The sequence below is a fragment of the Perognathus longimembris genome, chromosome 11 (genome assembly GCF_023159225.1).
Source record: "Perognathus longimembris pacificus isolate PPM17 chromosome 11, ASM2315922v1, whole genome shotgun sequence".
Taxonomy (NCBI): domain Eukaryota; kingdom Metazoa; phylum Chordata; class Mammalia; order Rodentia; family Heteromyidae; genus Perognathus; species Perognathus longimembris.
Window position 1 is genome coordinate 18,036,674 of NC_063171.1, and position 27,366 is coordinate 18,064,039.

Sequence of the window (27,366 nt, forward strand, 5' to 3'; positions counted from 1 at the left end):
TATACCGAAGTGTGGAAGGAGTTCTATTGGTTTCAGTAGTTATTGTTTTTGTTTTGTCTCATTCTTTATTAGTTATGAGCTTGAATTCAGGGCTTGGGTGCTGTCATGGGCTAATCAAGCTAGTGCTTTACCACTTTGAGCCACAGCTCTACTTCTAATTTTCTGGTGGTGAAGGGGACTTTCCTGCCCGGGCCGGCTTTGACCTATGATCCTTAGATCTCAGCCTCCTGAGTGACTAGGATTACAGGCCTGAGCCACCAATGGCCTTGCTTCAGTCATTTCATGAAGACTATGCTCAAAGTAACACAGCTAATGCAGACCATTTACCTTCTGCTCATTAAAGGTAATATTTTATGCCATTGCTTTTTTTCTCTTTCCTTTCTTCCTTCCCACCCCCCCCCCCTTTTTTTTTGAGACAGATTGTTTTTTTTTGTGGAAAAAATGTATATTTATAATTAGCCAGCTAGACTCAGTTTAGATGATTCCAATTTTGTTGGCAACATCTAAGGCATCATAATCAGGAGCCAGTCGAACATATGCTTTCTTCTCTCCATCAGGTCTGATCAGGGTATTGACCTTAGCTACATCATTGTCATAGAGCTTCTTCACAGCCTGTTTGATCTGATGCTTGTTGGCCTTGACATCCACAATGAACACAAGTGTGTTGTTGTCTTCTATCTTCTTCATGGCTGACTCAGTGGTCAGGAGGAACTTGATGATAGCATAGTGAGAAAGCTTGTTTCTCCTCGGGGCACTCTTCCGAGGGTATTTGGGCTGTCTCCGGAGCCGCAGCGTCTTGGGTCCCCGGAAGGTGGGTGAAGTGCGTATCTTCTTTTTGTGGCTGTGGACACCTTTCAGCACTGCCTTCTTGGCCTTCAAAGCCTTTTCCTTGGCTTCGGCTTTAGAAGGGGCCGGAGCTCCCTTCTTAGCTTTCGGCGCCATCTTGGTGAAAAAGGTTTAGACAGATTCTTACTATATAGCCCAGGCTGTCCTCAAACTCACTATCCTCTTCCTTCCGTCTCCTGAATACTGGGATTATAAGTGTGCACTACTACTTCTGGCATTATTCAGTTGATTTCAACTGAGGTCCTTTTCTATGACAACGTCAAGAAATGTATGTAATACTAGTGTGGAGCCCACAGTGTGGGGAAAGGCTGTCCTCTGGGATGTCCCAGGTTCAATAGTGGCTGTAGAGAAAACCTGCCTTTTAGCCTCTTGATTTCTTAGTTCAGCTTGAGGATAGTCCTGTGATTCTTGTCTGGGGTCAGGGGAAATTCTTCTTCGCTATTGTCACCATCAGTTAGGTTTTTATAAATGATTGCACACTTTATATAAGTGCATCCACAGTGCAGAGGCCTTCACTGCATTCTACGAGGTAGTGACTCTTGTCTTCATTTTACATGTCAGAATGTAATTCACGCAAGCTGTTACAGTTGGTAAGTAGCAGAGATGAGACTTGAACCCTTGTTTGGCTCACTCCAGCCTCCATCTCTCTAACCACAGTGATATTTTGTCCCAACACTAGACTTTGCTCCCATTCTGAAGATCTCTAGATTGTGTGTTCTTTATGGGAGTTCATCTAGATCTAAGATAAAATCCAAATGTACTTGGAGAATAGTTTTATTTTTTTGTCCCCCAGGAACTGATGACATCATCAACTATTTCATTCACATTGTTCAAACCCATCAATCACTAGGTTAATTACCAGAGGAATGTAAAATCCCATCTTTTTAAGTTCTGCCAGGATGCTGTGCACCCATATGCAGAGATCCAAATCACAGAAGCATTTTCCTCATACATTAGAAGGGAGTGCTGGCATCATAGTATTTCAGCAGAGCAGGGTGACCCAGGAGGATGCTTGGTGATACGGCAGACAAGCCGCTTTCATGGGGTTTGAAGACTCATCATTAAATGACAGGCACCTCCTTTCATTTCAGTCCAAGTGCTTTCCAGAGTGCAGATATTAGCATCAGCAATTAAAAAGTTCTTCTGCTTCTGTTGCTTCTGCTCCTCCTCCTCACCCCCATCTTTTTTGTCAGTTGTGTGCCCGGGCACTGTCCCTGAGCACTTCAGCTCAAGGCTAGCTCTCTACCACTTGAGCCACAGAGTCACTTCCGGTTTTCTGGTGGTTAATTGGAGGTAAGAGTCTCATGGACTTTACTGTTCAGGCTTGTTTTTTTTTGCCAGTCCTGGGGCTCGGACTCAGGGCCTGAGCACTGTCCCTGGCTTCCTTTTGCTCAAGGCTAGCACTCTGCCACCTGAGCCACAGCGCCACTTCTGGCCATTTTCTGTATATGTGGTGCTGGGGAATCGAACCCAGGGCTTCATGTATACGAGTCAAGCGCTCTTGCCACTAGGCTATATCCACAGCCCCTAGGCTTGTTTTTAACTGCAGCCATCATGTCTCAGCCTCCTGAGTAGCTAGGATTACAGGCATGAGCCACCAGTGCCTGGCTCAAGCTACACATCTGGCAGAACAAGCTGTGGTTATTTGGAGCAAAAGGACACATTTTGTTAATTGCTCAGTTTTGTTTTTTTTTCTGAAAAGAGAACCTCTTTCTCCTTGTGGAGGTTCTCAAAGATATCCTGCTGATATGTAAGAAAATTATAGGCAAGGATATAGAATTTCACTACTTATGTGCGCTACTAAAGCTAATAAAATAATAACCAATTATATGGTTATAAAGCCAGAGTATATTGAAGTATTATGCAAATACTAATTAAATGTAATACTATAAGTCATAGAGCAAGCAAAAGCATGCCTGATTCAAATTATAGCAGCTTTTATTGGCATGACCATCAAATCTATTGTTAGTGGATCTCAGAGGACCTTACAAGTAATAATACTAGAGCCCAGAAATATGACCCATAAATGTCATTTTATTAAGCAAATACAATGGTATTCCCTTTACCTCATACCCACTATAAGGACTGAAGTACCCAAGCAAGAGCAGAAATCCCCATCGTTAGAAGATATTCATATATTTTGAGAGATTGGGGCTGTGATTTTATAGGTTTCACCCAAGCAGCTAAAGATCCAAGTTCCTCTTGTTGAGTATCTCAGTAAACATGGCTAGAATCTTTCACTTGCCAGCAAGTTAGATGAAATTTCAGAAATAAAAACAATGCCAACTTCACATGAAGTATTTAACTATGTATTAGAATGTTATGTGAGTTTTTTTTCTTCTCCTTGTTAAGATAATGTCCTATTCTATGGACTACTTCGTCTACACTTGGTAGTACTTGAGGTGTTTTGAGGATTTCTAATCCTTTGTGATTAGTTATCTAAAAGCCCCATTGTTATTTCTCCTTCTCCTATACTTTCCAAATCCTTGGAGAAGCCCAGTAAGTTACCAGTGCTCAACTCTCCTTCTTTCAATTCTGAGCCCTACAATGGTTGGTACATTAATTTGTGCCTGGTATAGAGAGATGGTATTGCAATTGCTGGTCACTAGTATAAAACAGTGGTGCATTTATGATTATATTTCAGTGTTACATAGACTAATGCAAAATGTGGACTGATTGGCAACTCCCTTCACAGTTCAGGGGCCCTGGAGCCTGAGCACTGAGTGTGCTGGCTGAGGTTGGACAGCTGATTTCGATCTCACAATCAGAACTGTCTCTAGACTCTTAAGTCATAGTTTCTCCCCTCCCCTCACCATAATTATACAATACTTTGAATCACAAAACTCTTTTAAACCAAAATCATAGGAACATAGAGAAAAGGAGTTAATGGTTTTACCCAGGACTGCAATACCAGAGATAAAACTTGGGGATCCAGGGCTGGGAATGTGGCCTAGTGGTAGTAGCTTGCCTCGCATACGTGAAGCCCTGGGTTCGATTCCTCAGTATTACATATATAGAAAAAGCCAAAAGTGGCGCTGTGGCTCAAGTGGTAGAGTGCTAGCCTTGAGCAAAAAGAAGCCAGGGACAGTGCTCAGGCCCTGAGTCTAAGCCCCAGAACTGGCAAAAAACAAAATAAAAAAACCTCACAGAGCTGAGAAAAAGACAGAAAGGTGTGTATGCAGGGTTGAAAGGTGAACCTGAAATTATTGCATGAAAATTGGGCAATGGGGAGGGGAGTAAAGAACAAGTTAAAGTGGAGAGGGGATGAAGTAGAACAGTTGTAGAAGGATTGAAGGATGGTCATGTTTATGATCATGGCAATAGTACATGGTACACTGAAGACAACCCCTTGTAGTTACTCTCTGGTTGGTGACATCTCTGAGGGTGATAGCAGAAGGAGAAGAGATTAAGGCACCTGCAGCAGGTGTACAGTTCTCAGAGACCACAGACAGAGAACAAGTCCCTGCTAAACAGTGTCGTTAGAGAGGTGAAAGGGATTTGAAAGGATTACATAGAAAGTAAAGGTAGAAGATGATGAGTGTCATAGAAGGGTTGAATGTGATCAAAGTATGTATATGTATGCACGGAAATGTCAGGAAGAAACACCTTGTTATAGCTAACTTAATGTCAATAAAAATGAAATTGTAAGCTGGGTGCCACTGGCTCACACCTGTAAACCTAACTACTCAGGATGCTGAGATCTGAGGATTGCGGTTCAAAGACAGCCTGGGCAGGAAAGTCCATGACACCCGTATCTCCAATTAACCTCCAGAAAACCAAAAGTGACACTGTGGCTCAAGTGGTAGAGAGCTAGCCTTGAGCTCTTCAGCTCAAGGACAGTGCCCAAGCCCAGAGTACAAACCCCACAACTGGAAAAAAAAAAAAAAAAGAAAAATGAAATTTTATTATGTGAATTGATGTTCATTCTGTCAGATACGCTACATTTCAAGATTAGAATGCTTATTTTCTTCTTTCTCTCAGGAAAAACTGAAGCTGCCATCAAGAACTTCAGTCCCTACTATAATCGCCAGTATTCGGTGGCTTTCTGTAATCATGTGCGCAGTGAGGTAGAACAGCACAGAGATTTCACATCACAATTGTTGAAGACCAAGGTAACTCAAGCACCCATGGCTTTCATGCTTTCTTCATTGAAGACAGATTTGTAGCTCCAAATACTTCAGAAATGAAAACACTTAGAACAGCAGCTTTAAAATCGCTACTGTGAAATCATCTCATACTCAACCCCCAATCACTATCTGGCTGAAAATGAGAAGAAACACGATTTCATGTTGATGATGTAATCCTTATAACAAACCAGAAATTTGATTAACTAATAAGGTGCAGCATGATTATGTAGCATAATTGTGATTGCATAAAACAGTGACTCTCCAAATTTAGAGTGCTTGTTAAAGAAAATTCTGATCAGAGGTGGTGGTATGTAAATGTTCCCAGCCTCATGGAGACTGAGACAAAAGAATTGCTTGAGCCCAAGAACTCAAGAGTAGCCTGGAAAAGAGAGACCCTGGTCTCAAACTAGCAAAACAAATGTAACTTATGACCCACATCTGCAGTAAGTCTAAGATTAGTCCACATTTTTTATTAAGTAGTCCAGCAATGCTGCACATAAAAATGTTGAAGTTCAGTATATACTGGTTTGTTTTAGAGAGAGGAGGGAGTTCTTTTTTAAAAAAAATCTTTTAATGAGGCAAGATAGGAGACTGTTTCATCATTTCTATCAGAAAAGGCTCCAAGCACTGGGACTTGTAAGGGAATTTATTTCATCCCTGAGATGTTTCTTAAAAGAAGTAAACTCTGTTTTTCTGTGTGCTTACTATAAATTTGTGCTTAAAAGTAGAGAAAGAAGTTTCAAGGGCACTATTTTTTTAATAAAGGGAAAATAAATGTAAATTCAATGACATGTAAAAGACAAGGAGCCCATTCCTGTATTTTGAAGTCAGGCATGACTTGCCCTTTAGTAGATTATCCTTACACAGTAACCCAATGGAAGACCTAATGAGGAATCTAATGGAAATTCTCCAATGGTGCATATACCATTGAGGTAAATAAGAGATACTCAGTGTTTTAGGAGTAGAGCTGAGTTTTTCTGGCCTGTGCATCCCCTTCTTTAAGCAAACATGGTCTCCTGGAGGATCCTGAGGATGGACAAAGTGTTTATGACTTGGAAAAACCATTGTGTAATGGCTCTTCATGTGTGTCTAAAGGTGTGATAAGGTGTTGGTTCTCCTGCTTTCCAGAAATTTTCCCTGAAGCATGTTGGGAAACTGAGGAAGTTGCCAACACCTGTTCTGCCTCACCCCTTCTTTCCCCCTGTATATTAGCAGTTAATAAATATGTATGGTGCAAGCTGGTTGCTATAATACCCTTGGACCACCTGTCCCTGTACTTTTATATAAATAACTATTTTCTTGGATAGATTTTTTTTCCTCTCCAACATTAATTAATATAATATTTTCGCTGCTTATCCATGTTAGGATTTCATTGAATACTTCATTTGTACTCAGAAACAAATTGCTAATATACTATAAATACTAGTAACTGATCACTTTATATTTTGCATGGTCCCTTAAAGAGAAATAAAAATAATAAAATGGAAAATATTTGTATTTGTTTAGGAAAAGTTAGAAGGGGAAATTGTGGCAGAGAGGTGAAAACAATTTCATTTCTTAAAATATCCCTAGAGACACAGAATATAGCAAAGTTGTTATGAGGTAATTTACCTCTTGCTGTAATAGTGAATCATATTCATCTTCTTTAAGCCACCATCGGAATCTGGGACTGTTTTGTATGAAGCAGAGCTCATGCAATTTGTGGAAGACATAAGGAAATGGAAGGACAGATACATTGTGGTTAAAAATGATTTTGCCGTGGAAAGCTATGAGAACAAAGAGGTAAGATATGTTCTTGTTAGCTCCTGGTTCTTGTAAAATTCTGAGAACACTGGCTGGGATGCCCATCCTTGGTGACTGATTCATACAGTTAGCAATCATTCATTCCAATACTCACTGTGATTAGTACATATCCACTGATATAGGCCACTGTTCTAGACCAAGTGTTAGACAAGATTCTGGATAAAGAGCAGCTGATCAGACAAATAATTTCTGTCTATGGAAAAGATAGATTTGAAACAAGCTCCAGCCCTGAGTGTGAACATAGAAAATAGGAACATAGAGCTGGGAATGTGGTGGAGTGCTTGCCTAGCACGCATGAAACCCTGGGTTCGATTTCTCAGCACCACATAAACAGAAAAAGCCAGAAGTAGTGCTGTGGCTCAAGTGGTAGAGTGCTAGCCTTCAGCAAAAGAAGCTCAGGGATGGTGCCCAGGCCCTGAGTTCAAGCCTTAGGACTGGAAAAAAAAAAAAAGAAAAGAAAGTATGAAAATAGAAGTGTGGTTCTTGTTTGGAATAGAGGGCCTTTCATGTGGCCATTCAGCCATGGGGTCCTTCTGTCCTGCTGTCTTTCTTTCTCTATCTTCATATCTTCCCACTCTTAAGCATCAATTGTGACAGGTGTCTGAGAAAGAGTTAGCTATTCAAGAAGACTGTGATTGCATTTACCCAGCTTCCTAGGAGGTTAGAAGACTCTAAATACCTTATTTCATTTTTTCCAGGTTATTTTTCTCTGCTTTCCTATATTAGGATTTCATTCAATACTTTATTTACATTCAGTAACAAATCATCAATACACTACAAGTAATTGTAACCAATCACCTTGCATTTTGCAAGGTTCCTTGCAAAGTCCTTTCAGGGAAGCTGGAGGCAATGGCTGAATGTCTAGTCACATTATGGACTTTGACTTATATAAGTGCCTACTATAAGACATATCTTCTTTAACCTCAGCTCCTTATATATAAGTGGTGTGCATGATCCCTTTGTTATTGCATTGTGTGAGGATTAAATGAATAAAAGTATTGAAGCCCTTAGAATGGCCAGGCTTGTAGGTGAACCTAGTATGTGGCAGATTTTGATAGTATTATCACTCATCAATTGGAGGAAACACTTGTAGAGCTTGTTCCTACATATACAGAAGTTTACACTACATTTAACACTAACAAATTTCATTGTGAATCAAAATCTGATGTTTCATTCCTTCGTTTTGATTAAACTTCCTCCCTTTTCTTACAATTATACGACATTTGTGCTGCTTTCTTTTATTTCCTCATTCAACTAACATGTTCAGGTTGTTAAGCTATGGTGACTGAATTAGATAATAATCTTTTTTTTGCAAGTCCTGGGGCTTGAACTCAGGGCCTGAGCACTGTCCCTGCCTTCTTTTTGCTCAAGGCTAGCACTCTACCACTTGAGCCACAGTGTCCCTTCTGGCCTTTTCTATATATGTGGTGCTGATGTATACAAGGTGAGCACTCTACCACTAGGCCATATTCCCAGCCCAATAATCAAATATTTTTAAGGACCCATTTGGGTGTTTAAAGAAAAAGCCCATGTAGTTAGTCATCACTAGCTAAAATTTTAACAATATCTTGTTTTTTAATTCATTGGAGTATTTTTTTTAATGACACCTAAGAGCTAGGTATTAAGTACTTATAAATTGCCTATGAGTGGAACAGGAAGTCCTGCTTGGTGGTAGTGAAGCAGGATCCTGGATACCTACCATGTCATAGCCACTTCCCACTTCCTGCCCTTGCATGTAGCTGGCAGGTGGTAGAGTCCTGGTTTGGTTACCTCTCAGTCCTGAGCTGTCACAAGTTTTTTGATCTCTTTCAGCCTCTATTTTATCGCTGTACTTTGACAATGAATGTAATATCTAATTTATAGTGCTGTCTTCAGGATTAAATGATGTAACGTTTACAAAAGCCAACATAGAGGCTTTTTATAACTAAAAGCACAATTTACATCTGTGTCTAGTCTGAATCTATTAGCTTCTAAACTTTCTCAAAGTCATACAAATTTTGATTCTTTGTTACACTCTGAATCTGATGGATATGAACAGTTGACTAGTGGTTCTTACAAGTATAAAAATAAACTCCTGGGGCTGGGAAGTTGGCTTAGTGGTAGAGTGCTTGCCTAGTATGCATGAAGCCCTGGGTTTGATTCCTCAATACCACATAAACAGAAAAATCTGAAAGTGGTGCTGTGGCTCAAGTGGTAGAGTGCTAGCCTTGAGAAAAAAAGAAGCCAGGAACTGTGCTCAGGCCCTGAGCCCAAGCCCCAGCACTGGCAAAAAAGAAAGGAAGGAAGGAAGGAAGGAAGGAAGGAAGGAAGGAAGGAAGGAAGGAAGAAAGAAAGAAAGAAAGAAAGAAAGAAAGAAAGAAAGAAAGAAAGAAAAAGAAAAGAAAAAAGAAGGAAAATAAACTTATTAGCGCTCTCTGGGTTTGTTTGGTTTGGGTCCCTTCCGTTGCTATCTTATGAATGCTAAATATGTTATTATTCTGAGTCTGCTGCCCAGGTCAATGTTGTTTTAGTGTTTCCCAACAGTATACCCAACATTTTGCATCCCAGACTATGTTGTTTTAATTCTCACTTGCTTTTAGGTTGTTCTTTTCAAACTTTTATATTAGTGTACACTATCCCCTCTGATGCACATGCTTGAATTTTATCTGATCTGTGTGTTCTCATGGGTGTGTCTGAGCAGCTGCTCTAGCAGTGTTTGTGCCTCTGGCATGGCTCAGGCAGAAGGGCTTCCTGTCTGTAGGCAAGAATTCCTTCTGATGTCACAAGCTGTACTTCCATTATAGTCATTTCACTGCAAAACTGCTCTACCTCAGGGCAAAATGGCAGCACATTTTATCACGGCTACATTGCAATGTCTTTTATGAGACTCTGTGGTAACCATAGTTACATTTATACATCCCACCACCTCATTAGTCATCACCCATGGCCCACATCAGCCACTAAGCCTTTTTTGTGCAACACTGGTGTGATCGTCACCCTTGTGGTTATCAGAATGATTCAGGAGTCAGAGCTGAAATGGTAAATAAGCTACAGACTATCTATGTAGGTGTTTCTGAGATTCTATTTTCACCATTTGAGAACAATTTACCTGGAATCTCCATGAGATTAGACCCCTGATTTACCATGCTGTGCTCACCACACAAAAATAATAAACAGAACCTTGAGAGTAGCAGGTCCAACAAAACATCTTTTTTTTTTTTTTTTTAAATGAAATCAGTGGTATAGTATGGGGTTTGCTATCTCTCTGGGTGTATATATGTTTGGGTCTACCCATTTGTAATCTTTCTGTTATTTTTCAAAACTCCAAATGGGGGGAAGTCTCATTCACAAATGCCTTTTCTTTTTAGGCCTATCAGAGAGGAGCTGCTCCTAAAAGCCGAATTCTTCCTGCTGGTGGCAGGGTGTTAACCTCAGAAGATGAATACAACCTGTTATCTGATAGGCATTTCCCAGACCCCCTTGGTGAGTCTCTGAGCAATGTTTTCCAAGGGGAAAGTCCCTTCATTTGCTTTGTTTAGCTACATCAGTGGGTCTCAATGGAGGAGGGGGATTTTCCTGCCAGTGTATTTGGCAGTGCTTGGAGTCCTTTCAGTTAGAAGATGGCTACTGCAGTTGTCTGGTTGGTAGAGGTCAGTAGTGCTGCCAGACCCTGCGAGGTATAGGACAGCCTCCCCCAGCAATGAAGAATGATCTAAAATAAAGCATCAGTGATGCCACATTGGAGAAACCTCAGACCAGAAACCCATATCCCATAGCCAAGTAGAAGATGTAATTCTCTAACTTAGGTAGACATTGTACCACATCAATGATTTTACATCCCAATGAACAGCAGAAGTTAGTTTTACAAGGCATGACATATGTGCTATTGGTCAGGAATATTGAAGCTTTTGGAATACAAGGCAGGCTATGATATCTCTACATAGGGCAACTGAACGAGATAGAGCTCAGTCTGTGAGCTATATAACCTCATGTTTTATTCAGCAAACCTGGCCATGTAGGATATTTATTGTCTTTCTAATTGTAGAGTAATAAACAATATAATAAAATATCCTATATTCATTCTCTCTCTCACATTCACCCACACACACACATACACCTTTAAGCAAGCAGTATAGTAACTCACAGCTATTGGATAAAAAAGACATCATTAGTTTACATATTTATAAATAGGGCTGAGTGGAGAGAGTATTGGCCTGAGAATTGGGAGATGAATTTGGATCTAGGCCCAACATAACAAATGTTTTCAAGAGCAGACTAAGTCTCCTGGTTTCTGTTTCTCCAGCTTCAAATTGGAGCTTTCACTGAGAAGGGTCTTTGCACCTTTGACATTCTTTGATTCTCGTTCATTATTTATTTTCATGTAGAGAAAGGGATGGGTGATATATAGACCACATAGAGCAGTTCATAGTGATTTGTGAACTGTAGGTAATGTAATAAGAACTCCATGTGGCTTTGTGTAAATCACACCACACAGTAATTACTTGGTTTCTTGTAGACAGCACTGGTTTTATTAATGGGCATAATTATTTCATTATAATGTATGGGGAAGATATAATCATTTCATCTCTTGTTGTTTTGGTGCAGAATGCTTAGCATGCTGCTTTTTAATAACACAATCATAGGACTAGCACTTGGTTTATAAACCGAGATTAATGAATTATTACTAAAAATATGCTTTAGGCTAAGATATACTTTCTATGCACTATACCTATTATTATATTTTATATTTTCTTTCAACATCATGCTATCTTTGCTATGGTGTTCCATGGAGAAATGGGAAACCAACATGTTGAACTGAGAGTCTTTCCAGAACTTTCTAATGAAATCACTCAGAACAATGTATTACTGATTTATTGATGAAATCATATCGAAAAGAATGAAGAGAAAAACAAAGCACAAGGCCTGTGTGACTAATGTCAGTTGGCCCAAGGGCTTCATACTAGGACATCTGATGACTATTTTTATTTTATGTCATGAACTTCTGTGTCTCAAAAATAGCCTATTCCACAGTGGATCACTTGTGATATCACTGCAACTCAACACAGAAAATATGCACACTGATGATGGCATTTGGAAAATTGTTAGAAAAGGTTAAGTAAGAGATGACTGCAGGTTAATGGGAGTGAAACTTTGAAATGCAAAGGGTCAACAGTTGTTTGCACAAAATAGTGACACATTGGAAAGAACAAGAACTGCTTTGTAAAACTATGTTAATCAGGACCCTGTGTGATGCTGTTTCTACTGCAGAGAATAAATTACACACACACACACACACACACACACACACACACACACACACACACACACACACACATCCAGGGGAGAAATTAACCTTGCTTGAGAAAAGGCACTTGCAGCTTATGAATAAATGTGTTCTTTATGGCAAGGGTGATAGATTAAAAAAACCCTCCCCCACATTTTCACTATAGCCATTCATTTAGCTGGCATTTTATTAGTTAGAATCTGGTTTACTGCACACTACCAAAAAAAGTCTCCAATTACATACAGTAGGGTTTATTATCTTGCTAAAGACACATGGGTATTAGTTCAGGGTTGGTAAGGCAGACCTATATATTTGTCAGGGACCTAACTTTTTTCACTTTCTCTTCCTTTATTTCTGTGAGTCCTTTATTAGCACAGTCTAGGATGGCTGCTGGAATTCTAGCCACAGCTGGAGTTACCAGGAAAGACAAAAGGAGAGGAGCACGTTTCTTTCTCTTTCTTTGTTTCTTTGTTCCTTCGTTCTTTCCTCCTCTTCCTCCTCCCTCCTTCCCTCCCTCCCTCCCTTCCTCTCTCCCTCCCTCCCTCCCTTCCTCTCTCCCTCCCTCCCTCCCTCTCTCCCTCCCTCCCTCCCTTCCTTCCTTTCTTTCTTTCTTCCTTCCTTCACTTCTTTCTTGCTTGCTTGCTTTCCTGCTTTCTTCCTCCCTCCTACTCTCCCTCCCTTCTTCCCCCTTTTCCCTCTCTGCCTCTCACTCAACAATACCTTCAGGTTTCATAAACTGCAACGTAAGAGCTGTGGGCTATCAAACTACAAGGGAGAGTGGAAATCTGGGTACTGTTTTTATTCTATGTGGTTACTTGTCTAACTAAAAATCAGGGGGTTTATTGCCAAGAAAAAAGGAGAGAATAAATAGTATGCTATGACTAGAGTTCTCTGCAGCATTCAACTATTCATTCTTTTTTCATTCATATGTTGGGTCATTCTTATGCTATTTTATGCAAGGCTGTGTGCTAGGCACTAGTAGGCTCAAACCTGGGCTTCCAGAGCATTTGTCCTTTTTGTTACCTTCAGGATGCCTGTAATGCCCGTAATCCCAGGTACTCCTGTAAGGCTGAGACCGAAAGAGCGTGAATTTAAGGCCAATCTGAACTATCAAGCAAGACACTATCTCAGAAAACAACAAGCCAAAATAAAACAAAAGGGGGGAAAATAAATCCAAACCCTTCAGACCAGGACAATTAAATAATATACCCATAGATGCCCCTAAAGTCTATTTTTTACTTAAGCTAGTCCTGGTTTATTAATTTCTCCGTAGCTGGCTAAGTATGAATTATGGTTATGATCTATTTCTTAGTAGGTGAGTCAGTAGCCTTTTTTGTTTTTAACCACATGGTCTTATTATAGTAGCCTAGGCTGGCCTTGGCACTGAGCGCTCAGCTCACTCCTGAGTGTGGGATGTCACTAACGTCTCAGAGAATTGTTCTTCTTTTATTTTCTCAGCAATTGGTGGCCTTTTCTTGTGGGCCACAAGTACAGAACTAACTTTTCCTTCTGTGGTCTCTCTCTGATGCTGGAAAGAAGTTGGGACTTTTTAACAAGTGCAATGTCATGTACTAGGAATACATGAAGGAAATATGGCTGCGGTCTTGGTTCTGAATAGTCCCGGTCCCACGGGTTAACATGAGTTTCTTGGAATTGATTTGGAGGGAAGATAAGGCCATGCTGGGGTTGAACCGATGATCTTTTATGTGCTAAGCAAGTACTCTACATCTCAAGCCTCCAAAGGGTTACTGCTGATTTTTTTCAAGGCTCCTAACATTGTCTAGGTTAACAGAGCTCATCTGTTCATTCAAAATCAGGGAAACTGGGAGAAAAGTGACCCTGAGAGCCAGGGGAAGAGAATATTTTTAAAAGAACGGATTATTAGCAGCAACAGACATTTCCAGTCAGATTGAAAAGACAGTGAAAGCCAAGTGTGGTAGTTTATTCCTATAATCCCAGCTATTCAGGAGGCTGAAACTTGGAGGATGGTGATTTGAAGCCAGATCAGGCAGAAAAGTCTGTAACACTCTATTTCCAGTTAGCCAGCAAAAAGCTGGGGTGGAGACATAGCTCAGGTAAACCAAGTGAGCATGAGGCTGTGAGTACAAACAAACAAAAACAGGAAGAAAGAAGAAACCATGGCTGGCAGTCAGGGTGACTTGAATGATCTTGGACAGGAGAGTCAGCAGCTGGAGGGGCAGTGTATCAGGTGTGGAGACAGTGCTCAGCTGTGACAGGATGGAGGGAAGCCTGCAGGGAACTGGAGCCTGCAGGGAACAGAGAGTGTACATGCACATGTGGGCAGGTGAGCTCTGGCTGCAGGTATTGAGACATGGTTGTCCGTGTTCAGTGGCTATGGCTGTCTGTGAGGAGGAGGAGGAGCCCCAGCACCTGGGGGAATGAGGTGGTGGAGCTGGTGGAGTGGCTGGAGAAGAACCTCAAGGACCATTTTCCTCACCAACTTCCCATCTCATGGTGGTTCCCAGATACTTTTGTGACTTGAAGTCAGTATTTGAGATAAAAGCTGTACATTTTAAAATGTTCTACCTTTCCAATACTTTTCCAGCCTCCAGTGAGAAGGAAAATGCTCAGCCCTTTGTGGTCCTGCCCAAGGCGTTCCCAGTGTACCTGTGGCAGCCCTTCTTCAGACACAGCTACTTCTGTTTCCAGGAGGCTGCAGAACAGAAGAAGTTCAGTGCACTCCTGAGCGACTGCATCAGACACCTGAATCATGGTATGCTTCACTCCCAGGAGTGACCTGCTCTGAGTTGCTCTGCTCCATCATCTGCTTTCTAGATTCTTAGAAGCTACAAATGATGGCACAGCCCCAGGAAAGGAGAAGGAAACAAAGTGAAGGGAGTTTTGCACAAGAGAAACTCCAAGGGGCTGGGAATATGGCCTAGTGGCAAGAGTGCTAGTCTCATATACATGAAGCCCTGTGTTTGATTCCTCAGCACCACATATATAGAAAATGGCCAGAAGTGGCACTGTGGCTCAAGTGGTAGAGTGCTAACCTTGAGCAAAAAGAAGCCAGGGACAGTTCTGAGGCCCTGAGTTCAAGCCCCAGGAAAGGCAAAACGAAAAAAAAAAAAGAGGAACTCCAAGTGTCAGTGAATCCTAATATGGAATGGTGTCCAGGATCAGCCTGTCATTCTACCATTCTGTGTCTGTTCTTGCATATTGCTTGCCACAGAATCCCTCCTTTTCCTGGTGATTTAATCTCTATGCCAGCAAAAACATTTCTCAGTTATCTTCACCTTTTTTTTTTACCTTTTAATTATAAAAACATCCTATCTGTTTACTTTAATTTATTTTAATTTAGAAATCTTCACCTTTACTTCTGAATAATAATCACTTACAATCAGTTGCATGGTTCATTGTAGTGCTTGTTTCCCAATTGGTGATGGTGTTCATCAGTTTTGTGTCATTGTCATGAGTAAGGTTTATTTGCCTCCATTGTGGAGGTTCCAGTCCATGGACTGGCTCTTGCTTTTGGGCCTGTGGCAAGGCCACACATCTGGTGAGAGCATGAAGTTGACCCTGTGATGTCTGGGAAGAAAAAGAAAGCAAGAAAGGGCTAGGGTCTCCTAATACTCCAGGAGGGCAGACCACCAATCTCCTCTCACTGTACCTACCTCTTAAAGGTTCTGTCATCTCCAAGGTGGGTTCTATGCTTTCAAACACATGAGCCTTTGGGGGACATTACTTGAAATCTTAGTTCTCAAAACTTGAAACCTGCTTGACAGATCTCAATGAAAGCACAGATGCTTGAGCTGTCCCCCCAGACACTCTGATTTTCAGGGACTGTGGTGGACCCACATTCTGCTTTTCCACGAACCTGCCACATGATGCAGGTGCTGCTGGTCTGTGGGCCCCCTTGGGGTAGGATTGCTTCATTAATTAAGTCCATACATTGCCTTGAGGTCTGCATTTAATTAACATTCCATCTGTAGTAAAAGAGACTTCTTACTCCAGTGAGTGGTGTTTTGACATTTTGATATGAATAATGGCTTTGCTGAACACCATGAAGCCTTCAGGTACAAATAACTCCCCCTGCATTTTCTTGGCAGTTGGAAAGGCAGCCTATCACATACCATGAGGGGCTGACTCTTGCAACCTCTATACAGGTACTGGAAACAAGAGTAAGGAAGCATCAAAAGTTCCTGTGTCTGAAAGAGACAAACCTCTCCATAAATTCTAATTTGATAGTTACCAAAATGAAAATGTTAAGTTACTGCCTAGGGAAGAAGAATGCACAGTTGGTTCCAACTTAGCAGTGGTTCAACTTACAATACCTTCCACTTTTTGATGGCACAGAAGTGCTACACATTTAGATTACTCTTGATGTTGGACAGTAGCAGTGAATGGCAGCTCTAAGCCAGCCACAGGCTTGAGGACAATCCCTCCATATATAGTATTCGGAGTTTTATGACTATTATGCTTTGTCCCTCACCTGTGTATTCTACACATCCCTACAAGTCAGGTTTTGTTAGAATATTTTTGCCCAAATATAGGCTAGTACTGGGGATGCTAAGCAGGGATGCTTGATAAGCTGGTGTATGACATGCATGTTCAACTCATGATGGGTTTGTTGAGATGGAAAGCCACGGTAAGCCAAGAAGAGTTTAAACTTGGTCAGGGGAGGCCTCTTTGGTTAAGCTGAGTCGTCTCAACCAAGTGCCTCTTTTCCCCTTCTATGGCTAATTTTATCATATGATTACTTTAAAGTTCAGAAGTGTCCTTGAGACTGTCAGGTCTACAGAGCAGCAGTCATTAGTGACATATCGCAGCCAGGTCTCAGTTTTCATTTGTGCATCACTCAGAGGCTAATGGGAAGTGATTTTGCTATAGCAATTCTGAGGCATATTTATAATTTGACTCATTTTTTTGTTGGTAGTAGGGTTGAACTTGTGGCCTTGTACTTGCTAGCTACTCCTTCAGTTCCCATCATATTGACTCTGACCCAGAAACTCTACAAAAATAATACCCTTTCTTAAGATCTTGCCTTGTTCTTTTGATGTTTTGGTGACAAGAGATTGCTTAGCACTGCCTGGTCTGTCTAGCTCATTTTTCAATACACTTAGTATTTCTGTCTTTGGTCTAGTACAAACATGCCGTTGGCACTAAACACAGGATCCATGGAATTTCACTGAACAGAGAATGTTCTCTTCCTAGCCAAATGGGACTTGTTGCTTCCCCCTTCCTTGTACATAATAGGAATTTCTCTAGGGAGCTTTGAATGCTCTGTGGCTTGCATTCAGTCACCATTTATGGAAGATTTCAGTTACTTCAGAACATAGCTCTGAGCTCCAGTGTACTATCAAAGGCATTAAGGAAATGAGTTCTGGTTATATTACCCTTGTTTTTTGCAACATTTTTCTGTCCAGTGACCATGTGCTCCTCCTAGAGTCTTTCTGTAGACAATTGGACATGACTTCCAGTAGCTTCAGTCAGAAACCCATCCCCTCACAGAATTACAGAAGTCTTTGGCTGTCATAGGCCAGTGAGCTGATGGCTATCTCCCACCAAGCCTCTTTTTCTGTGTTCAGTGCACGAAGTACCACCATCTTTACTGAATCACTTTTTCTATTCTGAGCTTTATTCATTGTGTGATCATCAGTAAACCAGTACCAGGCTTGTTTTAGGCCTCTAGTTTACAACTTTTCTCATAGTTCTATAAGAATTTAGAATTAGATGAAAAATCAAGACTATGGTTAGGGCCAGAACCTCTGAAGGGATTTCCTGGAGCTTGTGTCTTCCGCCCCAGACAAGTAGAAAAGCAGCACTTAGCCTGCTGCTCCCATTGATCCATTGGCTCCCTGGCCCCATGCATCTATGTTGAGAATTGAGTCCCAGAACTCTAGCAGCTGATTCAGGACCACTGTGGATCCTAACTTGGGTGTCCATGGATGCATTTTCTAGTGCTCAAATGCAACCATAGGCCAACCCATGTGTCCCCAGAGTGTGTGGTCCAAATTGGTCTAGTTGACCAAGTCGATTCATTTGGAATCCAGTACTACTTCTGGTGGCTTTTTAAGAGGAAGAAGTATTTTCTATGTAACCCTGACAAAGGACCTGATTATGCCTATTCATGGACCTTATTCCAAAGGGTGATGAGGGAAAACAGTGAGATCTGTGATCCTCTCTCCTTTGAGGGTGAATCAGCCTTTACATGCTTCAAAGATTATTTATAATTCTAAGAAACAGAGGTATGGAGAGAAAGAGAGAGAGAGAGAGAGAGAGAGAGAGAGTGAGAGAGAGAGAGAGTGAGAGTGTGTGTGTTTAACATTAGCATCTCTTCTTTGAGCAGGTATGAGAAAATTTCAGTCTTGGAAAGAATATCTTACTCCCCCTTACACTGTGCTAAGGATCAAGGCTGTTGTAAGACATGTACCTAGAACAGCTACAGCTTTCTCTCCACACTATAATCCTTTGTCCCCGACTAGGGAAGGCCACAGTTCTGAATGCCAGCTGCCACAAAGTGTTGAATCAATTTAAGATGTTCTGAGACAGTCCTATTCAGATTTTTAGTTTGCAAAATATTGTTATTGTAATTATAGAGATATGGGTGAAGGTTCTGACAAATACAGAGGGCTGAACACTTGCAATCTGGACTGATGATCACTGTCAGCGCAAGCCTGCTCGTCCAGCTCCGGATGAGCATTCCTTGGTACGTGAATGGTTTGGAAGGGGCATAAGTTTTCTTGGTAGGAGGAACAGGATAAATGAGGACTTGGAAGCAACACAGAAAATGAACCCATTAAAGGAACAGAGAGAATTTTGTGCGGTGTGGCTTAGATAGGAGTTGGGAGTCAAATGGAGATGGGGACACTGCAAGACACAGGCTTTGGGATGCTTATTAAAAATCTGGGTGAAGCAGGTGGCTCATGCCAGTAACAGGAGCTATGGGAAAGGTGGAGATCAAGAGGAAGAGGATGGAGGGTTGTGGTTGAGGCATTACATTCCTGAGACCCTATCTCAACTGATAGTTTTCATCCTAGCTATGTTAGGAAGCTGAGTTTGTCAGGACCATGGTTTCAGGCCAGCCTGGGCAGATAAGTCTGTGAGACTTTATCTCAATGGAAGAAACAGCATGGCAGTGTGCACCTGCCATCCTAGCCATGCTAGGAAGGAAAAACTACAATGATTGCATTCTAGGTGTGCATCTGAGCAGAAAGCAAGACTGTATCTCAAAACTAACCAATACAAAAAGGGATTATAGGCATGGTTCAGTCATTCAGTAGAGCAACCACAAGCCTTGGAGTTCAAAACTCAATCCTGCGTCTCTCAAAGAATTTGGGAATCTGGTGTCTCAGGGCATGTCTGTAATCTCAGCACATAGGAAGCTAGATAGGAGGATCTCAAGTTTGAGACCAGCCTGGGATACATAGGGAGACCCTGTCCTATGGCAAGCAAATCTCCAAAATAATAGGACATTAATCTAACAGCAATAGAAAACCACTGAAGAATTTTAAGCACATAGGTGACCTGACCAGATGCTAGTGTTCTAGAGGTGGCTGCCATGTTGGTGATAGGTGGGAGGCCAGCATATTGTAGTATCAAGAAGGCACTTAGAAAGTGTGAACAGAACACAACTGGTGGAAGCCTGTATCACACAGAGATGCATTAGTGAGTGAACGGATTCATCAATAGAAAGCCATTTTCCTCAGCCTAGAGGATTTGGGGAATAGGGAAGGTGGGTAGTGTTAGAAGCAGCCATGACTGGATGAATGGTAATTCTGCAACGGAGGTCAAATCTAGTAAAATCTTGTTCAACAGTGCTGTGGTATTCCGAATGTCAGTCAGGTCTGTCACTTACAAAATGTCAGTGTTCATACATACCTTCATGAGCATTGAAGAAAAAGAGATAGTAGATGATCCAGAAAGTATGAAGGCAATGGCTTGAAGAAGACCTAGAAGAAAGAATCAGAACCTTGTGATTGCTAGACAGAAGAACTGTGTAAACTTCTTAGCAGTTCAATTGCCTACAGCAATGTTAACTTCCAAGAGTGTATGTGTGAGAGGATATGAGGTTGTAAAGTGGTTTCATTCTGGAATTAGTTACTCTGCTAGTGTTGTGTGCCAGACACTCCTTCCCAGAAATCACATGCCAAATCAGAAGTCATTATTAGATTTGATTTTGACACTAGCACGTGTTAGGCATTCAATAAATGCTGCTGAATTAAATTGACATTGGGAATAGAGAAAGACCTGACAATTCAAATCAGATAGAGCAAATTCATTTTTGGTGTGTTTATTTGAACATGCTGAATTTCCTCTCTAGCACCTAGCAGCAACTCTCAAGGTTTATTTCACCAGCTTAATTTCTGTCCAGAGCCCATTATCGCCTATGAAACAAGTTCATTACTTGAGGGACTAAGAGTCTGGCTTGGGCTTTAATCAATTCGGATGGAAACTTTTGCAATATTTGAAAATACACGAGAATTTTGTGGCACTTGCTTATATTTATGGTCAAACATAGACATGAGATGGAAAACTTTAAATGACATTCAAGCTCTTAGTAGAGTGACACTCTACTACAAACGAATAATGTTTGGAGACAGCTAAATAATGATCAGATCTTTGCACACATCTCTTTGAATGCTTTTACTTACGAAAATTCTATGGTGTACATTTGTTGTCATGCACACCTACCTTTATGCACTGCAAACACAGTGCTACAAACACAATGGTAATTGCTGCTTCATGAAAACTAGGACTGAAGGTGTGGTTCAAGAGACAGAGAGCCTGCCTAGCAAGCATGAGGTCCACATGTTCAATGCCCATTACTGCAATTGAAGCAAAATGAAGCAGAAAACCAAAATAAAGCAAATAAGCAAACCAAACAACAAACAGAAACTCAGCTAGAAATCAACTTCCTTCTTTAGTAGTAAGGTTCCATATGCAATTCTTCTTCCCTGGAGTTTGGCCTGTGCTCAATTATTCATATTTCTCTCTGTCCCTTTAAGAGTATGTGATTTTCACTTTAGACAGTTGTTACTTCCTCTTTCTGACTCTTGCTGATTATATTAATAAAATTCTGCATTCTGGAGAGACCTTGGTGGTCACTTATTCTATCCTTTCAGGCTTATGAGTGTTAAGGCTTCAGTAGGTCACAGCCAATTAGTGGCAAAGAACAAAATGTCCTGATCCCTTAACTCTGGGCATCTGTTTCTGCTAGATCTGTCATGTTGGTTCTCAGCATTACCTTACAAAAGCCTCATCTCTTGCAAATTTAAATCATAGGATTTTTAAGTCAGAGTGATACAGTTGCCTGATCCAGAGTGAAGAAAGTCATAAGTAAATCATTTAGGGTCCTCTGAGAGCTTGCACGTGTCTGTTTTAGATGATTAGTACTCCCTAAGCTGACTTTGGCATTTTGTCTGTCATCTGAACAGGTCTATATAGTTTAGTTTAGATATGATCAGAAGATAAAATAAGTGATAGAGTGGCTTATAGTCTGGTTAAATTTTTAGAGCCTGAAATGAAAACTGTAAATAATTTCAGAAATTTAAATCAAAACTTGAAGTTGCCTATGAGCACATAGGTTGGCAGGATTTAAAAATAATTGGCTATATTATGCCTTTCTATTGCTTAGACTTCTGGGGTCTGAATAAATTACCTGAAGTTCTCAAAGCAGTCTGAGCTGGAAGTGAAAAACGGATCTCTGTGGAGTTTCTTGCCACAGCCTGCCTGTAGTCTTAAATTCATTGTTGCTTAAAGCTATGTTACTACTGAACTGCATTTGAATACTGCTTTGGGCCTGTAAAACCAGTAGTGCATCAGTGAAATCACTAAGTGCCCACCCCCTTTCCCACTTCCCATCAACCAAATAGTTATTTGGGTATAAAGATCTTAAAATGATATGATTTTAATAAAGATGACAAATGAGAACAAGAAGAAAAAGATTAAATGAGCAAAGAATTGACGTTCATTCAAGCAATTTTTAAATTTGTGCTATTTGGATTGTGTGGATAATAAAGTTACTGAACAGTTTTTGGCCTTAACTCTGATGGACTATGGATAAATTTAAATAGTTTTCAGGATTCTTTCTTAACTTGTAGCTGGGACCTATTAAGACTGAAACATACTTATCAAGATGACAGAGTATATATGATGGCTATTTTAATATGTAATGAGATAACATTGTACAATGACCCTATTTGGTGTATATCCATGGATTTATTTTTAAAATCAACAGCCTTTCTCCAAGAATAGCCCTGTATAGTAAGTCATGTTTCCCTTCTGACCCATGAACACATGGAGAGAAGAGAGATGGAAGAGACCATGCCAGGAGCATTACTCATTCTATTAGTTGTCTTAAGTTTTCAAAGTTAAATACTGAGTAAATATAAATTTTATGATGCATTTACAAGGTATAAAGAACATTACTACTACTTCTAGAAATTTCTTATGTGTCCTTCTCTGATCTTGTTACCTTTCCCTATAATTTTCCAGAATTATCATCACTTTGTTGATGTCTTTACATCTAGTGGCATGAAGTTTTGCATATACCCTCTTTCTTTTTCCATGGGTAACTTCCCAATGCCCCTTTATTTTCTGCAACATCAGTAATCCCTCTGAGTTCTTTCCCCCCAAATATTCTTTATTGTGCTAGTCTTACTGGAAGTTTGTTAATTTTTATCAACCTATGCCGGGCTTTGCTCTACTCCTCCCCATCCACGTGGGGAGGGGTCCTGGGCTTATCTATCTCTTCCGTGTGGGATCCATACTCACTCTCTCACGTCCCCCCGGCCGGTAGGGTTTAGACACGGGAGCGGGGTCCCGGGTGAGCCTCAGTTCGAGTGTGGTCGTGAGAACCCCTTGCCTGCCAGCCCAAGGAAGACTCCGGCGCGTGGGGTCTCAGAGACCGTCTCTGGGATGATTCTAATTTTATTCAAATGAGGAGGCATAGATATACCCCGCCTTTCGGGCGGTCACAAGAGAGGGAGAACAGGTTGGCCACGAGGGGTGTCCATCAAGTGATGTCAGGGGACTTCCGGTGTGGGCGGAGGCCCAGCCCCACAAGGATGGGGTTTCTGGGGTTCCCCCGCCATTGCACACGTGCTCGCGTCAGGAGCAGGAGCTTCTCTTCCTGTTAAAGGCGGAAGGGGAGGGGACAGGCCAAGGCCAGCTGTGGCCTCTTAAAGGCACAGCTGACCCCAACAAACCTAAAATAAAAATCCTAGAATTTGGGCTTTATAGACTTTTCTATTGTGTTAATTTCTGGGGTCATTTTTAAAAAATCACTTTTCTTCTACTTCTTGGGACTTCAATTTACAGAATTTGCCTTCTCTGCTGTTTGCTCAGCCCATCATCCTTGTTTAAAATGCTTTCAGATATGTTGATGTTCTTTCCTTCACAAAGAGAGCCTGATGTTTTCCTCTACTCAAATGTGGGCCAAATTTACCCTTTACACAGAATGTGGCTGAAGTGATAGCTAGTGATTTCCAAGAATAGACCACAAAAGAGGACTAGTCTCTTCCTGCCTCCTATGTCTTGGGAAGACCTTGTTGTCATTATAAGAAAACATACAGCAACCCCATGGGGAGGCCATGTGAATAGATAGGATCTCAGCGCTCCTTTCCATAGTCGGCACCTGTGTGTGTCATGGGAGTGGCATGTGCAGGAAGTGTGCACCTCTCTTTTGCCAAGCCCCCTGACAGCTGCTACTGTGGCCAGGAGTGACTGCATCCTCAGGAGAGAACTCCAGCCAGAAGCAGCCAGGCAGGCTGCTCCTAATTCCTGAGCCATACAATGACAAGTAACTCATACTCATTGTTATTTTAGGCTACTAACTTTTGGATTCACTTTTTTGGCAACATTGAACAACTAAAATACATATAAACCACCAACCTTGCTGTTTCTATAGACTAAGAACTGAAATGCTCTAAATTTCATTCGACATATTATTTCAGCTAGATCTCAGGACTTTAGATATATGGTATTTTTCTTTATCATTCTGATTCGAATGTTTTCTAGTTTCTATTCTTCCTTTACTTGCATGTTACTGGTAATTGTGTTATGTTTTAGAATTGTGTATTTTTGTTGTTGTTTTGACAGTACTAGGGTTTAACTTGGGGCTTCATGCAAACATGGTGCCATGTGGTCCTTTTGCTTTTAGTTTGCTATTCAGATAGGCTCTCTTGCTTTTCCTTGGAGTACCTTTGATATTGGTCCTCCTACCTCTGCCTCCCAGATAGCTAGAATACTTAGAATTTTCTTTCATACATTATAAATATATGCTGTGCATTTGTAATTTGTAACAATTACATTGTAGAAAGTCGGTATGATTCACATGACATCAGAATTGGTGTGTCTTGCTTTGTGCCCCATATATGGGTTGATTTTTACAAAAGGTCATGATTCTTTGGAAGCACTACATATTCTATAGCAATTTATGCCCATTAGCTCAAGTATATCTTTCAAGATTATCTTCTTCATGATTGTTGTGTAAAAATGATCAGTTACTCAGAATGTTATGCTCAAATTTGCCACCACTATGGTATGTTTACTTTAGGGTTTGTATTTCTATTAATTTTTTAATTAGGGGCTGGGGGCATGGTTCAGTTAATAATTCTTGAATTATATATTTTAAGGTGTATGTGTATGTATCTGTGTATTTACTACATGGATACATATTTGGAATTGTTCTACATCATGGTGAACTATATTTATAATGAAATTTATGATGAAATGATATATTTTTTATCTTTTTTAATGCTATTTTTGTTTAACCTATTTTATCTGGTATTGATGTAGCTACATTGACAGTTTTTTTTTAAGGCTTACATAGAGTTTCTGTTGGATAAGAAGACCTGAAAGTAGACAGAGTACTCAGTGTATTTATATCTATTACAATTATTCATAGTTTTTGTTTTAAATTTATCTTCTTTTGCTTTCTGCATATTCCACTCATATTATTCTTTTGAGACAAGATCTTACTACATAGCCCAAGTTACACTTGAACAAACTCAAATTAAAGAAAATTCTAGGGCTGGGGATATAGCCTAGTGGCAAGAGTGCCTGCCTCGGATACACGAGGCCCTAGGTTCGATTCCCCAGCACCACATATACAGAAAACAGCCAGAAGCGGCGCTGTGGCTCATGTGGCAGAGTGCTAGCCTTGAGCGGGAAGAAGCCAGGGACAGTGCTCAGGCCCTGAGTCCAAGGCCCAGGACTGGCCAAAAAAAAAAAAAGAAAATTCTAGTACAAACTATCATTCAGGCAAAAGGAAACTGTGTCCAGATGAGAGGTCTAATAGGTAGAAGCCATAAGCAAAATAAGTAGTGGGAGAGTAAGAGAGAACACATTACCCAAATGGACCACATCAGCATTTTGACCACTCTTAACCAGAAAACATCAGGCATGCGAGGGGCCTTCTGTCTCTACTCTTTCTGCCTGAAAGCAAGACATGAATTTCCCATGAGCAAATTCCTCTCTGGTGCCAGGAAGAAGAGATTGTTCTTATCACCACGGGCAAAGAAGGAGTTCACATCAAAATGAGTCTGTTATATACTTGCCTCACTAAAAAAACCTGTATCTTCCATTAGAATCTGTGTGTTTTCTCTAGTCCTAGAATCGCAAATTCCTTTTTTTAACTTTTAATTTTTAAATTGTTATTATAAAGGAGATGTACCAAATCCCTTTTTGTTCTACTTAATTTCTTTGTAATTTATCACCCTGATTTAAATGATACATAACTTCCCAAGTCTATTTTTTTTTCCTGCCAGTCCCAGGACATGAACTCAGGGCCTGGGCATTGTCCATGAGCTTCTTTTGTACAAGGCTAGTGCTCTACCACTTAAGCCACTGTGCTACTTCCAACTCTTTCTGTTTATGTGGTGCTGAGGAATTGAACCCCAGGCTTCATGCATGCTAGAGAAGCACTCTACCACTAAGCCACATTCTTCGCCCCCAAGTCTATTTTTTATAAGCCCCTCTGTGCCATGTAACAATATTAAAACTAACATCTGTGGCCTTTACGTCTCTTAATCTATATGAAGGATGTTTGATTGTTTTTTTAGTTTGATAAGTTATTCTATAAGCTACTAGTAAAATATAAACAGAATATATATGTAAAACATCTTTGTGTTATATATACATATGTATATATCATATCTGTGTCTTTTGGTAATAATCCAAAATTTTGCTGTTATGCTAGTAGCTAGAAAAGCATGTGCAAATTTTAGCCAGCCTTCCACTCAAAATAGTTCCAGACTTAATGGATTCATTGTCAGCTCCCTTAAAACTTTGCTTCATCAGATAATATTTATTTAAGTTTAAACATCAGCAGTGATCTTTAACAATATTTTTCAAAATGTGTTCTGTTAACTGCTTGCTTTTGAATGAGTTTCTGGATGAGGAGAGAGATGAAGAAGCTTTTAAAATCTCAGATTCCTGAGCTTTATTTCATACTGAATTAGACTCTCTGAAGACAGATTCCCCAAATCTGTGTTTTAATCTGAATCCCTCCAAAGTTGAGAATGGCCACTGCCTATGATCTTGCTCTCATATGTCAAATATTTTGCTTTAAGCCACTCAATTTTTTATTTTTCTTAAGTTATATGCATGGCAGAAAACTAGGATTTTTATAATATAAAACTGAAGTTCAAAATGATATTCAATAAGATAGTTAAAAAGAAATCAATGGAGGGCTAGGAATATGGCCTAGTGGTAAAGTGCTTGCCTCCTATACATGAAGCCCTGGGTTCGATTCTTCAGCACCACATATATAGAAAAAGCCGGAAGTGGCGCTGTGACTCAAGTGGTAGAGTGCTAGCCTTGAGCAAAAAGAAGCCAGGGACAGTGCTCAGGCCCTGAGTTCAAGCCCCAGGACTGGCAAAAAACAAAACAAAACAAAAAGAAATCAATGGGGAAAGAGTAATTCTTAACTAATGTTAGATAAATTAAAACAGTTTTGTAAAGAAAATGTCATGTGACCACTGAGTTTCATTTCTAAATTAAAACTATTCCTTTCTTTTTCTTCTTTTTTTTTTTTTTGTCAGTCATGGAGCTTGAACTTAGGGCCTAGGCACTGTCCCTGAGCTTTTGCACTCAAGTCTAGTACTTTACCACTTTGAACCACATTGCCACTTCCACTTTTCTGATGGTTAATTGGAGATAAGAGTCTCAAGGACTTTCCTGCCCATGCTGACTTTGAACCATAATCCTCAGATCTCAGCTTCCTGAGTAGCTAGGATTATAGGCCTGAACCACTGGTGCCTGGCTAATTAGAACTATTTCTATGACAGATAGGGGGCCCAATGAACTGAAGGATTTTATCTAAACAAATACACACACACACACACACACACACACACACAC

At 40.5% G+C, this 27,366-nt stretch overlaps 2 protein-coding genes across 2 annotated transcripts in view; one reads left to right on the forward strand and one right to left on the reverse strand.

Moving 5' to 3' along the window:
* The window catches only part of Niban1 (niban apoptosis regulator 1), a 145,303-nt gene that overhangs the window by 60,906 nt on the left and 57,031 nt on the right, over positions 1–27,366 (forward strand). The window contains exons 2-5 of the mRNA XM_048357829.1: positions 4,828–4,958; positions 6,624–6,755; positions 10,124–10,238; positions 14,606–14,773. Of these exons, the coding sequence (XP_048213786.1) occupies positions 4,828–4,958; positions 6,624–6,755; positions 10,124–10,238; positions 14,606–14,773 (546 nt within the window). The remainder of the gene's footprint in view (positions 1–4,827; positions 4,959–6,623; positions 6,756–10,123; positions 10,239–14,605; positions 14,774–27,366) is intronic.
* Positions 443–953, reverse strand: LOC125359957 (60S ribosomal protein L23a-like). Its single transcript, XM_048357832.1, has one exon. It carries the CDS (start codon positions 940–942, stop codon positions 475–477), a length of 468 nt encoding a protein of 155 aa, XP_048213789.1. The 5' UTR covers positions 943–953; the 3' UTR covers positions 443–474.

Excerpts from the sequence above, each read along its gene's own strand:
- LOC125359957 (XM_048357832.1), bottom strand. The coding sequence starts at position 942 with ATGGCGCCGAAAGCTAAGAAGGGAGCTCCGGCCCCTTCTAAAGCCGAA.